This window comes from Lepidochelys kempii, chromosome 1 (assembly GCF_965140265.1).
Source record: "Lepidochelys kempii isolate rLepKem1 chromosome 1, rLepKem1.hap2, whole genome shotgun sequence".
NCBI classification, from domain to species: Eukaryota; Metazoa; Chordata; order Testudines; family Cheloniidae; genus Lepidochelys; species Lepidochelys kempii.
In genome coordinates this window covers 262,861,225-262,876,042 of record NC_133256.1, presented here as the reverse complement: position 1 = coordinate 262,876,042, position 14,818 = coordinate 262,861,225, and the positions used below count along the sequence as shown (strand labels likewise).

The window sequence follows — 14,818 nt, the reverse complement described above, 5'->3', positions numbered from 1 at the left end:
ACTGGACACAGTACTCCAGATGAGGCCTCACCAATGTCGAATAGAGGGGAATGATCACGTCCCTTGATCTGCTGGCAATGCCCCTACATATACAGCCCAAAATGCCATTGGCCTTCTTGGCAACAAGGGCACACTGTTGACTCATATCCAGCTTCTCGTCCACTGTAACCCCTAGGTCCTTTTCTGCAGAACTGCTGCCGAGCCATTCGGTCCCTAGTCTGTAACGGTGCATGGGATTGTTCCGTCTTAAGTGCAGGACTCTGCACGTGTCCTTGAACCTCATCAGATTTCTTTTGGGCCAATCCTCTAATTTGTCTAGGTCCCTCTGTATCCTATCCCTACCCTCCAGCGTATCTACCTCTCCTCCCAGTTTAGTGTCATCTGCAAACTTGCTGAGGGTGCAATCCACACCATCCTCCAGATCATTTATGAAGATATTGAACAAAACTGGCCCGAGGACCGACCCGTGGGGCACTCCACTTGGGATGGCATGGTGCGGGGGGATTAGCTCAATGGTTTGGGCACATACACACTTTTAGGAAGCTTCCACCACTCCTGCTCCCCACACTGGGAATCATACTTCCAGCTCAAAGTGTAGATATACCCTTAGGTGCCTATGTTCCATTGAAAGTCAATGGAACATAGGTTCCTAAATCACTGAGGTGCTTGTACAAATGTTACCTCATATTTTCACAAGTCTGTACAGCCCTTTGGGTGCTGAAAGAGTTAATCATAATTTGTGTGGCATCCTGGAAAATGTCATCAAACATGACACTGCACCCTAGTGAGGTTCGCTGTCTCTTTTAAATACATGTAATTAACTTTCCACTTATATCAGTCATCCATTATATAGTATGCATATACCCAGGAATAGAGACAGGTGAACTTCAGATGGTTCAGAGGGTTGGTTCAGATAGATACAAAACCAAGATCAGTTCTGTGAAACATACCCTCGTGGGTCTGGAGAGTTGGTGCTGAAATCTTGAGAGAAATCCCCTTTCCTCTCCTGTGATTTTCACTATTGCCTGCTTCTTTCCTAACTCACCAAAGCAGGGACCTACAAGGACTGATTTTAAGAAACTTTAAATCCCTTTTCTTAAGTGTACACTGAAATGAAATTGGGATGGATCAGTGTAATGCTCTGATCATTTGGACGGGCACCCCTCCCTCCCTCCTCCACTATATTAATGTTGGCCAGAAGTCAGATGATGAAAATACAAGTGGACTTCATGGGAGTGTCAGATTTTCACGTAAGGAGCTGCCTTTTACTGTGCATCTCGTACTATGTATGGCTGCTAGCGTGCTGAGACCACAGCCTACCATGCTGACCAACATTGTCGCATTGTTTCCTTGTACTCCACTATCCGCCTGGCTGTATCCATCCATTGGCTCTTGTCTTATACTTAGCGTGTGAACTATTTTGGGACGGGACCATCTTTTTCTTCTGTGTTTGTACAGCTTCTAGGACAATGAGGTCCTGGTCCCTGATAGGGGCGCCTCGATGCTAGGAAAATACAAATAATAAATAATAGTAATAAGATCCAATGCTTTGCATGATGGGGCCTGATCTTGGTTATGGCTTCTAGATACCTACTGTACTGCAAATAATAATGAGACTATTCCCAGGAAGCACCATTCAAACTAAATAACTCCATAAATAAAATGAAATAACGCTCACATTCCAATTACCCTGTTGACCTTTAGACAGGCTCCTTGTTATAGGTGTGACGGTTCAGAGCCAGACCCTGGGAGAGGATATTTGTCATGGAGACCTCCTGCGCCCTGAGTTATAGTTTTTATCAGAGCAATAACTGTGGCAAAGTGATTCAGATTCCTGATAGCGCACGAGGCATTGTCCCCAAGTCCTCCTTTTATTGGGGCACCAGAACTAAGAAACGGGAAACTCCTCTTTCCAGGGAATGATTATGGGCTTGTGGGTGCAGTCACAGGTTATAGTGAGAGGTAGTGGCCATGAAGGAATCGGAAGCAAGGGAGGTCTTAGGTGGTCTTATCTGTGGACCTAGCTACATGACAGAATTCCCCTCTCTGCCCAAGGACAGAAGAGAAGGGAATTCATCTCGGTTTGGAGTCAGAATCAGAGGGATACAGAGTACAAGGGTCAGAGTACAGTTTGAAGGGTCATTCTCATCACAGGGTTTCTTGTGCTTACAACCCTTGCCAGTGATTAGCTCCATGGCAGGGAAGCATATGTAGGTATGATGGCGTGGGGCTGCACTGTTATGCTTGCCCTAAGGGCTCCCACAGTCATCTGCCCTGCTGGTGCCAGGACTCTCAGGGAGGTGCAGTTTATCAGTTGCCTTGATGAATAGTATTTGATTCAGTCCTGGGGCTGGGCCTGCCTGAGGTTCCTCCAGCCAGCTGCAGGGTGATTACCCCACTGACATCAGAAGTTTTTACTTCATCTCCTGGCACCAGGACCTTATTTTCATAACAGCACCAGGACTAGTGGAACTGGAATAGGCGTGTCCCACTCCCCGCCCTCCCCATCCCAGTTACTTTTAAAGCTGCCTTTAGAGAATGAGTGCAGACCTGCTGCTTGCCCGAGATTACAGGAGCTGCCTGGCATTACTCTCCACCTGGGTGAGGTAGGAATTTCCTTCCTTCAGCCACTATTTCTGAGGTCTCAGCTTCCATACAGAATACCGATAAGGTAATTCAGAGCTGCGCAGCCAAGGCTAAGCTATGGGGTTGGGGTTTGCAAACAGCCTCCGAGTGGAGGCAGGGAACTCAGACCTTTCTCAAGGGTGACCAAGTTGAACAGCCTGGTATTGTGGACAGAGCCTTGGCTGGGGAGTCTGGCTTCTGTTCCTGATCCAGCCACTGACCTACTGTGTAATTTTGGAGAAGTTACTTTGCCTTTCTGGGTATGTCTACACAGCCTTTTGGAGCCCATGGCAGCTAGCCTCCCAGCCCAGGTTGCCAGACTCAGGCTAGTGGGGCTCCCGCTAGCACTATAGCTGTGTAAACAGCATGTTGAAGTTATGGCTCAGGCTGAAACATGGGCTCTGAAGCCTACCCCCATGCTAGACTCCCTTTGTGACTTGGTTTCCCCACCTGTTACCTGATAATAATGCTTTCTTTCCGTGCAAAGTGCTTGGAGATTGACAGATGTAAAGCCCTTATAAGTATTGTATACTACAGTATTAAAATGAGTGTGTAGTGGGGAGCGGGCATAATCCCAAGAGAAAAGATTTAGAGGGGGCATGTCTCATCCCCTTCAGCTCAGAGGTGTCCTTGAATCTCCAGCCTAAGATGTGGGGGACAGAGGCATACATCCGGAAAATTTCACACACACACACACTCTGAAAAGGGTGCCTTCCCGTTTTAAAAGAGATGTCAGGTCTCAGGGATGGCTGTGGACTGCTGTACATATCAATGCTATTACACAAGTAATCACTGATTATAAAAAATATGTGTGCGAAGAGAAATTAGCAGGTGACTTCTGACCCCCATCTCAAAAATTTTAGAACTCTTCCCATCCCATCTGGTCAGAGCTTGGCCAAAGCTGGGTGCTGCACTGGTGAATCTCTAATATTTCTTTCACTACCAGCGTGTGCTGTTCAGTGTATCTCACTGTCTGCGTGTCCCATGCCTGTCTCTGTGTCCCACGCTTGCTCTTTGCGATCTCCAGCTGTTTGTACATTGTGCCCCTGTCTGTGTGTCTGCTAGAGCTGGTCAAAGAGTGAAATAATCTGAGGTGTGAATTTTTATGTGAATACAAGTGTTGAATTTACTTCCCTGAAATTCACGTTATTCCTTACTCACATGTGTTTGGACAACTGCCAGGCATTTGTATAAATAATCAAAAATCCCCAAAGTTTCATGAATGACAATTCATCTGAAAATCTCCAGTGGACATGCATTATCGGGATTCACTATTTGTGACTGGTCATTGTCCTGTTTAAAATTGTTCAGCCCTCCAAGTGAGGAATAGAAACTCTGCTTTATGACTTAGATAGCCAAACACAGAGTAAATAGCCCTAGGGAGTAGCTGGAAAACATCCTACAGAAAGAAAATTTGTCATCCCAATTCACAAAATACATTAGAAACAAATCAGGATTAGCTTGTGAACAATTTGCTAACCAAAGGGATTAAATTCATAAATAATATTGTTTGTAGTGACTATGGTAATTCAGGTTTCAGAGTAGCAGTCATGTTAGTCAGTATTCGCAAAAAGAAAAGGAGTACTTGTGGCACCTTAGAGACTAACAAATTTATTTGAGCATAAGGTTTCGTGAGCTACAGCTCACTTCTGAATGCATCCGATGTAGTGAGCTGTAGCTCACGAAAGCTTATGCTCAAATAAATTTGTTAGTCTCTAAGGTGCCACAAGTCCTCCTTTTCTTTTTATGGTAATTCAGTCAGTTCTGGTGTCTGGTTTAGTGGTGGGATCTGTGGAGACAACATCACACCACAGTGCTCTCCACCTGGTACCAGAGGCCTTGATTCTATTCTCCCCAGTTCCTTCCCACGGACTTCCAGATTTCCTGTATATTTACATACTTATCACTTTTGTAACCATTGTGTTTTTAGAGAGCAGTACATTTTGCATTTCCCTGAATGTGGGGTGAGATGCCGAGAAGAGATACAATACACCATTACCAGACAGTTCACCCTGGGGCATGCATAGGTGTGCTTCATGTGAAATTCAAGAGTCCAACCCTTTGTTGGATTTTCTATATTTTTTTTTTTAAGGACTCAGTCCTGCTTCATTGAAGTCAGCAGAAAGGATCTCAGGACTGACCCACAAATGGAGAAAATGGTCTAGAGAAAACAAAACCGTGGGCAGGGGATTGCACCTAACAATGAACATCATGGGATCACTCAACATTTCTTTACATATCAGAAAGTAGAGTGCAAAGGCCATTTCCCCCTTTGAAGTCACTTTTAAGACTTAATAATAACAACAAGCTTGAGCATATTGGGGTGTTAGAGACACATCCTACATAGGATCTTGAACTGCGGACCCTCAAAGCAGCATCACTACTGCCTGAGACAAAGAAGAATGTTTCCGAGATATTAACAACATTAGCACCGACATTCTCTTTCAGGCCTCCAGCCACTGTAGGGCAATGGGGAAGCATTTGGGGTGAACAGGTCTCCTTTGTATATTTTCTATTGCCAGACTGACATAGAAATAATAGAAATGTAATGCAGGACTAGAAGGGACCTTGACAGGCCATCTAGTCCAGTCCTCTGCATTAAGGCAGGACTAAGTATTATCTAGACATGGGGTTCTCAATCTTTTTCTTTCTGAGACCCCCCTCAACATGCTATAAAAACTCCAGGGACCAGGGGAGGAGGGAGGACTCGGAGCTCCAGGCCAGGGGTGGGATCCTTGGGCACAGACATAGTTTGACTTCTGTTTTGGGGGAGCAAGGGCCGGCGGGGCTTGAGCCACCTCCACTCCCTGACTCACCTCAGCAGGCCACCCAGCCTGCCTGGGCTGTGCAGGGACGCAACCAAAAAATTTAATTCAAAGTGGGGATTCAGCTCAAAAAGTTTGAAAACCACTCAGGGTGCAGGCAGGCGGTAGCTAGGGGCTGTGCAGTTGGGGTGTAGCTAAGGATGCAGGCAGGTGGTAGCTAGGGGCTGTGTGTGGGCAAAGGGGTAGCTCAGGGCGCAGGGAGGGGGTAGCAAGGGGCTGTCTGCTGGGAGGGCTCCCATTGCGGTGGCTGCTCCCTGAGGGCTCTGCTGGCCTGGAGCCAAGTCCCCCTGCCCAGGCAGCTCTTACTGGCTGCACAAGCAGTCACAGGGGGCTGGGAGCTGCGGAGCAGCCACAACCCTGGGCACCAGCAGCAGATGGGAGAATGCCACGACTGCCTGCTCCATGGCACCACCAGCCAGAGGAGCAGCTGCCCCGCACTGCCTGGCTCCAACTTCCCCTCTGTCTATGACCTGGCAAGAGGGCAGGGCCTGAAGGGGGCTGGGGGAGAGGAGGAGGTGGTGGGGTGGAGCTGCCCCAGGACTGCCCCACTCTGGGTAAGGCATTGCAGTTGTGGTGGCAACACCCTCGTGCCCCCTCAACTCTGTCCGTGGGCTCAGGGCATCTGCCTGCATCGAGGCTTCAGCCCCGTGCCGCTCCCAGCTTCAGCCCCGCAGCTCCCAGCTTCAGCCTCACGGGGGAGGGCGGGGAGCCAGGGCTCAGGGCTTCAGCCCCACGGCTCCCAGTTTCAGCCCCGTGGGGGGGAGCTAGGGCTCGGGGCACTGCGTTTCAGCCACGGTGCCCCGCAGCCCCCCTGAAAGGGCTCACAGACCCCAAGGGGGCTGTGGACCACCAGTTGAGAGCCGCTGATCTAGACCATCCCAGAGAGGTGTTTGTCTAACCTGTTCTGAAAACCTTTCCAAAGATGGAGATTCCACAGCCTCCCTAGGTAATCTGTTCCAGTGCTTAACCACCCTGACAGTCAGGAAGTTTTTCCTCATGTCTAATCTAAACCTCCCTTGCTGCAATTTAAGCCCATTGCTTCTTGTCCTGTTCTCAGTGGTTCAGGAGAACAATTTACCACCCTCCCATTCATAACAACCTTTTACATACTTGAAACAGTTATCATGCCCCCCCCCCTCAGTTTTTTTCTTCTCCAGACTAACCAGCCCAATTTTTCCAATCTTTACTCACAGGTCATATTTTTTAGACCATTCATATTTTTTGTTGCACTTCTCTGGACTTCCTACAATTTGTCCACATCTTTCTCAAAGTGTGGTGCCCAGTATTGGACACAGTACTCCAGTTGAGGCCTTATCAGTGCTGAGTAGAGTGGGAGAATTACTTTTCGTGTCTTGCTTACAACACTCCTGCTAATACATCCCAGAATGATGCTTGCTTTTCTTGCAACAATATTACGCTGTTGACTCATATCTAGCTTGTGACCCCTAGATTCCTTTCCGCAGTACTCCTTCCTAGGCAATCATTTCCCATTTTATATTTATTCAATTGATTACTCCTTCCTAAGTGGAGTACTTTGCATTTGTCCTCATTGAACTTCATCCTATTTATTTCAGACCCTTTCTCCTGTTTGTCTAGATCATTTTGAATTCTAATCCTGTCCGCCAAAGTGCTTGCAACCCCTCCCACTTTAATTTAACTGTCATCCCCTCCCAGCTTAATTTAACTCCCATCTATTTGACACTGTCTACACAAGAAGTTTGATCAGTATAACTGTGTCACACAAGGGTGTGGATGTTCCACACCTCTGAGAGATCAGTAGTTATGCCAACAGAAGTTTGTGGTTAAGACCAGGACTGAGTAATTCTTAATTTTTTCTTTCCTGTGTTAGCCTCAGATCCTGCCCCTACTGATGTTCACTATGTTAGGCCTTGTCTGCCCTGGCACTTTACAGCGCTGCAACTTTCTCGCTCAGGGGTGTGAAAAAATACACCCCCTGAGCGCAGCAAGTTCCACCGCTGTACAGCGCCGGTGTAGACAGTGCCCTAGTGCTGGGAGCCGTGCCCCTTGTGGAGGTGGGTTTTTTAGAGCGCTGGGGAGAGCTCCCTCCCAGCGCTCTGCCGCGACCCCACAAGCCACGTTAAAGTGCTTTAACGTTGCCAGTGTAGACTTCGCCCTGAGTCATCCGATCACTGTTAACCTTTCTGAAAAGTGAAACAAAAGAGGAATTTAACACTCTGGCCATTACTGAATTTATGTTATTGTCTCTCCCTCCTCATTGAGTAATGGAGCTACCCTGTCCTTGCTCTTCCTCTTGCTTGTAGTGTATTTGTAAAATGTTTTCTTGTTACCCTTTAGGCATGAAAAATAGGAATTAGTTTGTGCCCCTTGGTTACTGGCCTTCCCCAAAACTATTTAGGTTGGACAGGAGAACGGTAAAAGGAGCTATGATGGAGGTATACAAAATAATTAAGTGAATGAAGAAAGCTAATTGAGGGCTTCAGGTCACACAGTCCTATAAAGCAAGGACAAGAGGGTGCTTTGAATAAGACAACAAAGTGAAAACTAACAAAAAACAAGTCCATTTTCATGCTATGTATAAGTAACCTTAGCAACTCATTGCTGCAGGCTATGGAGGCAAATACTGTAGCTTAGTGAATTTCAGGAAAGGATTAAGTATGTCTATGAATAACAATAATGCCTGCCATTCCATTACCTAGGATAAGAGTTGCAAGGTTTATCAATCTTTATGCATCACAGCATTCAGCTAGAGTCCAGAAGAAAACTCTCCCCATTAGAGTATTGCACAATTAGAGACATTCTGAGGTGGGGCTAGGGAGTGATTCACATTCCTCTAAGGTCTGCTTGGCACCTGCCACTGTCAGAGATTGTTATGCCAGACTAGACCAGCCATTGGTTAGTTGTCATGCAGTAATTCTTACAAATAGCCTGACTTACAAATAGAAATAGGTATCGGATCCTATCCTCCTTCTTTCCCCAGCTGCTGTAAAACTAAACAAGGTTTATGCTACATTGGTGTCTCAACTTCTTCTGCAGATCTTTGGAAGAATATTCATAGAGTCATAGAGTTTAAGGACAGAAGAGACCACTAGATCGTCTCGTCTGATCTCCTGTATATCGTCGGACACCAGCACTACCCAGCTCCACACGCTAAACCCAACTCTCAGCTGAGGGCTGTTCTGTGAGTCACCATGGCTTCCACACCTCCTCCAGGCTGCAACAAGAACATTGACTCTGACTATTATTTACTCTGTGACACTGAACAAGCCTGGGGCATCGTCCTGGAAACACTGGCTACAGCTGGTGTCATTGTCACCATCAGTTTCATGCTCTTGCTACTCATCTTCACTGGTAAGGTCCAAGACTCCACCAAGCGAAGCATGATCCCTATCTATTTCCTCTTCCTGTTAGGCACCCTAGGGATCTTCAGCCTCACTTTTGCTTTCATCATTAAACTCAATGTCCGGACCGGCCCCACCCGCTTCTTTCTCTTTGGTGTCCTCTTCGCCCTCTGCTTTTCCTGCCTCCTGACCCATGCTTTCAACCTTGTCAAACTGGTGAGGGGGAAGGCCCCCTTTTGCTACCTGGTGTTGCTAGTTATTGCCATTAGCCTCACTGTAGTGCAGATTATTATAGCCATAGTGTATGTAGTCGTCACAGTGGCCAGACAAAATATGAACTTTACTCAGATGAGTCCAGAACAACGCAATATGGACTTTGTCATGCTTCTGATCTACGTGCTCCTCTTGATGGCGCTCACCTTCCTGGTCTCCATGTTCACCTTCTGTGGGACATACAAAGGCTGGAAGAGGCATGGAGCACATATCTATGTCACTGGCTTGTTCTCCATAGCCATCTGGGTGGTGTGGATCACCATGCTCATGCGAGGCAACCCAGAATTAAAGAAACAGCCCATCTGGGATGATCCTGTCATCAGCATCGCTCTGGTGTCCAACGGATGGGTCTTCCTGATGATGTACATGGTGCCTGAATTCTGCTTCTTCACCAGCCCACGCAATCCTGAGGACTACCCTCCAGAAAACTATTCTTGCCAACCTAAACTCATGAAGCAGAGCTTTGGAATGGAGAACCAAGCCTATATCAAGGAGGAGACCACAACAGGTATGATGAAGTGTATTGTTATATAGCATCCCTGCTTGCAGTGCCATAGAATGCAGAAGAGAGAGAGAGAGCACCAACCATGAGTTCGAAGGTATAGAGTGGTTTTAAGAAGGGATTTGAAGACAGTAAATGAGGTAGGAAAAGGGAGAGTTCCAGATGGATGGGGAAACCACAGGTGAAAGAGAACTTCCCAACCTGGAGAGAGGGAAAGATTATGGACAAGAAGGAGGCTAAGAATGGGGGAGAGGAGCGAGCGAGCAGGAGATTACATGAATATCAGGACACAGAGGTGATCTGGGAGAGACCCTGTTGAAAGTTGGGAAAACCAGAAGAGTAAACATTCTGGGCAGTTTTTTTGTTTGTTTGTTTTTCACTAGTATCAGCATTGGGGATTTGCAGAGCTATCCAGATCACTCTGGTAAACTGTTTCTCCCAGTTCTGATCTAGTTTCCAAGACCCACTTAGAAAATAAAATTATCTGGGGGTGGGGGAAATCTTTTCTGTGGGAATTTCTTTTACAGTGGCACAGGGCCAAATCACATGTCAGTTCATGCTTCCCAGGGCCAAGGGTAAGGAAGTGATCACTCGCAAGGTGTGGATCTGCTGGTCAGAGTACACTCATGCCCTGGATGGCAGACTCCCATCGCAGTCTCCCAGGAATGTATTAGGGAAAAGACATGCCCTCCCACTGAACACTTCAGTGGGGTCATGCATGTGTGTGTGTGTGAGGAGCTCTGGGGTGGAGGACTCTGTTGAAGTCTGCATACGGGAGGATTTTTTGTGTGTAGGGATCTGGGATGTGAGGAGGACAACAGCTATGGAAGAAGAGAGAGTAATTTCAATGCCCCTAGCCCTACCATGTCCTTTTACTTAAGATACTTCCTATCAGTCTCTGGTTGATAAGAAAATGGGAAACGGTAAAATCACCTGTGGAATTCACACTCTTCCTGCCTGCTGGTTACCTAGAGGACAGTCAGAGGCAGTTCTCCATACAGCACTGGGCCCCCTCTGTCATGGTGTTGTCATGGTGGCACAGTGACACTTACTGTCTGCCTTCTTCTCTTTTCCTTTTTTTTTTAGGCCCAGGATACAATGGGGACACACGCTACGTCCCACATTCTGCTCACTTTCAGATGGAGGTAAAGTCATTCCTTCCTTCATCTATTTCACCAGGGAAATGGGATGAACAGGATGCTTTATATGAAGCTGCCTTCTGTATGGGATAGGCAGAGCTGGGCAAGCCCTGGGGCTGAGGAATCTTTGGTGGAATTGGGGTTGATGTGTTCATTTGGCAAGAGGGTGGCCCTGTCTGAGTGAGGCTGTGGTGTATCCCCGCTCACTATTCATTGGCTATTGGGAGTGGTAGTGTAATCAATCCTGGGCAGGCGAGGGGCTCTCCCTAAATTGTGTAACACATAATTTTTGTGACTGTCAGGGCCCACTACTCACCCCCTTGGAACGCTGAAACAAACATGCAAAATTAAGGACCCACCCATCCCTAATGCAATGTGTAACTTACGGACAGCTCCCTACCTGCCTCAGTGAAAACTCACTTTCCCACCAGGGATGATAGAATCTGTCAGAGCTGGGCTAGGCCTAATAGTTCATGTCTTAGCCATACTCCCTGCCCTGCACATACCCTGCCCAATACAGGATTGTTCTCCATAGTCTATTCTAGAGTACTTTGTCCAGTCCTGTTTCAAAGGGCTCAATAAGCAATGTGGCTTCTGCCATTTCCCTTGGGAGACTGCTCCACAGCCTAACAGCTTGTGCTCTCGGGAAGTGTTTCCTGATACAGTGTACCAGGTCCCCTTTTACTCATTCTCATCCCATTTACTCTTCTCCAGCTCTGATGTTTGATCGCATGATTGTTTCCTTTTCAGAGCCTCAAACCCCAGCAGGAGTTCTCCATCCCCCGGCCTAAAACCTGGGTCAGTCCGTACAAGAATTACACCGGCGGGCAAGGCACAAAGTAACAGCCCAGTGATGAGCCAAGAGACAACGTACAAGCAGTAGGGGCTCAGGGAAAGGCCATTGCTTCTATCCTGCTAAACAGAGACAGAACCAGACTGATAGGACTGCGGCTGATGAAAGGGACGGGCCCTTTTTCTTCCCCACCTCCCTTTGGCTTTACACATGCAGCACTTTAATTCCCTTACATTCATCCAGCAGAGCAATCCCCCTGCCTGCCCCTGTTCACTCAGTTCCCTGCCCTCAGTCATGTGACTGAGCTCAGCTGTTCTTGTCCAGAGGCAGTGGGTTCCTGATAGCTCCAGAGCTTCCTGCTGTAAGGCCCAGGAACCTTTTCAGCAGAGACTTTGACCCCAAGCCACTCAGTCCTGATCACCTTGGCATTCTTGTGCACACTGCCAGCTGGTAAACTGAAACAAGCAGGAATTTTCAGCAATCACCTTCCGACTGCCTCCCCACCCAGGTACCAAAGTCTCATGTATTGCTGAAAGTACCTGACCCATACAGCACTGATCCACCCAAGCACTGCAGTTTCTCCCATCTCCAGTTCCATAGCACTGACTGACAACTAGAGCTGGCTGGCAAAGAGAATTTTCTTTCTTTCTTTCTTTCTTTCTTTCTTTCTTTCTTTCTTTCTTTCTTTCTTTCTTTTATCCCAACTTTATCCCCCAATAGAGCTGGTTGGAAAATGGCCGGGGGGGAATTAATGAAAAGTTTTGGGGACATTATTTTTCATTGAAATTTTGAAACCTTCCACATTTCCTGACCAGCTCTCCTAACAGCTCCCTCTGTAGACATGCTGCTCACCACTGATTCCCAAATTCTGCCCCCAAGACAACCTTCCCAGCACTGACCACCAGCACCCCCACATTGCTCCTTCCCAGCACTGATTCCTAGTCCCTAGAACTCTGATCTTCCTAACCTGATTTCAGTGTCCCAGACCTCCTTTCTGAAATTGACTTCTGGTTCCTTCCAGTAGTGATGAGTCTGCAGAGTTGACTCTTCCTGGAGTCTGCGATGCATTTTGTAAATAGTCTTGTTTGCATTTATATATAAATACACAGACATCTCCAAGTGAACGGGCTTGGTATGTTAGTGGCTGATGATTCTATATTTATTTAATACTTTGTATGCGGAATATTTAATAAAAGCCTGGCTCGCAGAAACTGTCATTCTTCATCAGTGAAATGAACCTTCTAGTGCAGTGGAGGAGTAGGGGCCAGTATTTGTCATTTGTGACACTCCATGGGTTGTAGTGAGAGAGTTGGCATAAGTCCCCGCCCTGCTCCCTCTGTGAGGCAACAAGCACTGACCCCCTTAGGAGTTGTCATTGTGGATCAGGGTCAACTTTGTAAGGTGATGCGCTGTTGGAGAAGAAGATTTAGTAGTACTGGCTTCTCTGTGCTATTGTTCCAGACGGAAAAGGCGATTCAGATTGCCCGTTGCCCAAGAAATGAAGAACTCTAGAACCAGGCCCTACAAGACATGTATGCAGAAGGCTGCAAGCATTGCAGCTTTGGATGTGCATGTGTGTGGGTCTGGATTATATTATTTGTGTCTTGTTCCACACTGAGCACACTGTCAGAATGTAACTAATAATAAATAAGAAGAAATAATAATGTGTATCTATTTATTTCAGTTTATAAAAATGCACCTGTCTAATGCTCTGGGCACATGTATCATATTTATTGAAAAATCTACAGACTGCGGCTAGAAGCCAATGTCCTAATATGCAGAGACCTCCTGGATTCCCCATCTCCACCTATTTACTCAACCCTAAACGCAATCCTATGTACACTCACACTCTTGAAAACACCTCAGGAAACAAGTAGGCCTTGCAGTGTCAGCTGAAGTCAACAAATTCAGGCTCTGGAGAACCAACAGAAGAAGCAAACTCCACAGTAGTGGACTCCTCACAGTTGCCTCCTTCTCTCTAATCCCCTCACAATTAAACCAGGGAGCTGTTATCTGAAGCACCTCAGATAATCTTAATTTCTGTGGTTTTAAAACAAAGGTCATGTCTGCATTAGCAAAATTCAGACACGTAATTCACAACCGGCGCTAACTAGCAATGGTGGAAATGCTAATGTAAACCAGTCTCAGGTGTCTAACCATGGTCAGAGCCCAGTCTACACTAGCATTTCACCTGCTGCTTTCAGCAGTGGAGTTGCACTAGTGAAGAATCACAGGTGCAAATGTTGCTAGTGTTGACACACTTGGATAGACGTGTGGTCTCTTAAGGAAACCAGGACATAGCCCAATTAAGATTTTATTACTTAAAATAAATACCTGGAATTGCACACGGAAACCAAGGGTTGTCAGAACTATGTGCGTGTGAAGAGTGAGTAGGTTAGTAAGTGTAGAGAGAGGGAAACCAGTTAGGGATTATAGTGTGCTAGAATACTGTAAATACATACAAACCAGGGAATTGCACAGAACCTGCCTGTTTTATAAAGCCAGCCTATCGTACAATTTAGGACCAAGGACAGTCGGCAGAGCTTCACATCATGGGCCCAGGACATCCCGGAACCAAGGAGAAGAAGGGCAGGGTGGTATTCCCAGCACTCATGCAAGTGCTGGGAATACAGTGCAATGGGAATAAGAAGAGGCGTTACAGGGCTTCATGCACACGTGTAATAGGTGCAATAAAGACTGTAAGTTTGTAAGGCCATGATTTCTGTGACAAACAAAAGCTGTGACTCATAGACTTTAAGGCCAGAAGGGACCATCATGATCATTAAGTCTGACCTCCTGCGCATTGCACATTGCACCTCACCCAGCCATTCCTGTAATAGACCCATAACCTCTGGCTGAGTTACTGAAGTCCTCAAATCATGGTTTAAAGACTTCAAGTTACAGAGAATTCACCATTTACACTAGTTTAAACCTGCAAGTGACTTTCAGAGTTTTGTTGTCCGTTTTTAATTAGCTACAGAGCAAGACTTATCCATGTGTAAGCAGTGTCAGGGTGAGCTCCACCCTGACATCTGGTGGTGAGGTGTGGCAAGTTGTGGAAAAGAACTTCAGGGGCTGATCTTATTTGCATAGGCACACCCACCCCGCCTAGAATGAGGCCAAATGGTCACTTTTGCTGCTGTGGGATCCCCAGTGTCTCTGTTATTGGGGCAGGAAGAATAAATTGTTATTACCCTGATTATGGGAACTGTGCTTGGAACTGTACTTGGCCTTTTGTTATGATGGAGGGACTCACCATCAACTAAGTGGCACTCGCTAGGCAAGGGTCATGGGTTCCAAAACTCTGTGAATGGAGAGAGGCTGGGGACAAGTATTAATAC

The 14,818-nt window shown here is 46.8% G+C and overlaps 1 protein-coding gene across 2 annotated transcripts; it reads left to right on the top strand.

Annotated features, from left to right (window-relative positions):
• The first annotated feature begins 2,533 nt into the window (after positions 1-2,533).
• Positions 2,534-13,102, top strand: LOC140906502 (retinoic acid-induced protein 3-like). 2 transcript variants are annotated; one of them, XM_073330570.1, is made up of 4 exons: positions 2,534-2,606; positions 8,466-9,551; positions 10,632-10,690; positions 11,435-13,102. In XM_073330570.1, the coding sequence occupies exons 2-4, from the start codon at positions 8,621-8,623 to the stop codon at positions 11,525-11,527; spliced, it is 1,083 nt and encodes a 360-aa protein (XP_073186671.1). In that variant the 5' UTR covers positions 2,534-2,606; positions 8,466-8,620; the 3' UTR covers positions 11,528-13,102. The 2 variants fall into 2 exon arrangements, with proteins under 2 accessions (XP_073186671.1, XP_073186662.1); XM_073330561.1 differs by having other exon boundaries at positions 2,569-2,671.
• Positions 13,103-14,818: the final 1,716 nt, after the last annotated feature.

What these genes read in the sequence shown, in the direction of transcription:
- LOC140906502 (XM_073330570.1), top strand. Translation starts at nt 8,621, where the DNA reads ATGGCTTCCACACCTCCTCCAGGCTGCAACAAGAACATTGACTCTGAC. An exon ending in CAAGGAGGAGACCACAACAG is followed by an intron (nt 9,552 to 10,631) that starts GTATGATGAAGT and finishes TTTTTTTTTTAG; the next exon opens with GCCCAGGATACAATGGGGAC. An exon ending in CTGCTCACTTTCAGATGGAG is followed by an intron (nt 10,691 to 11,434) that starts GTAAAGTCATTC and finishes TTTCCTTTTCAG; the next exon opens with AGCCTCAAACCCCAGCAGGA.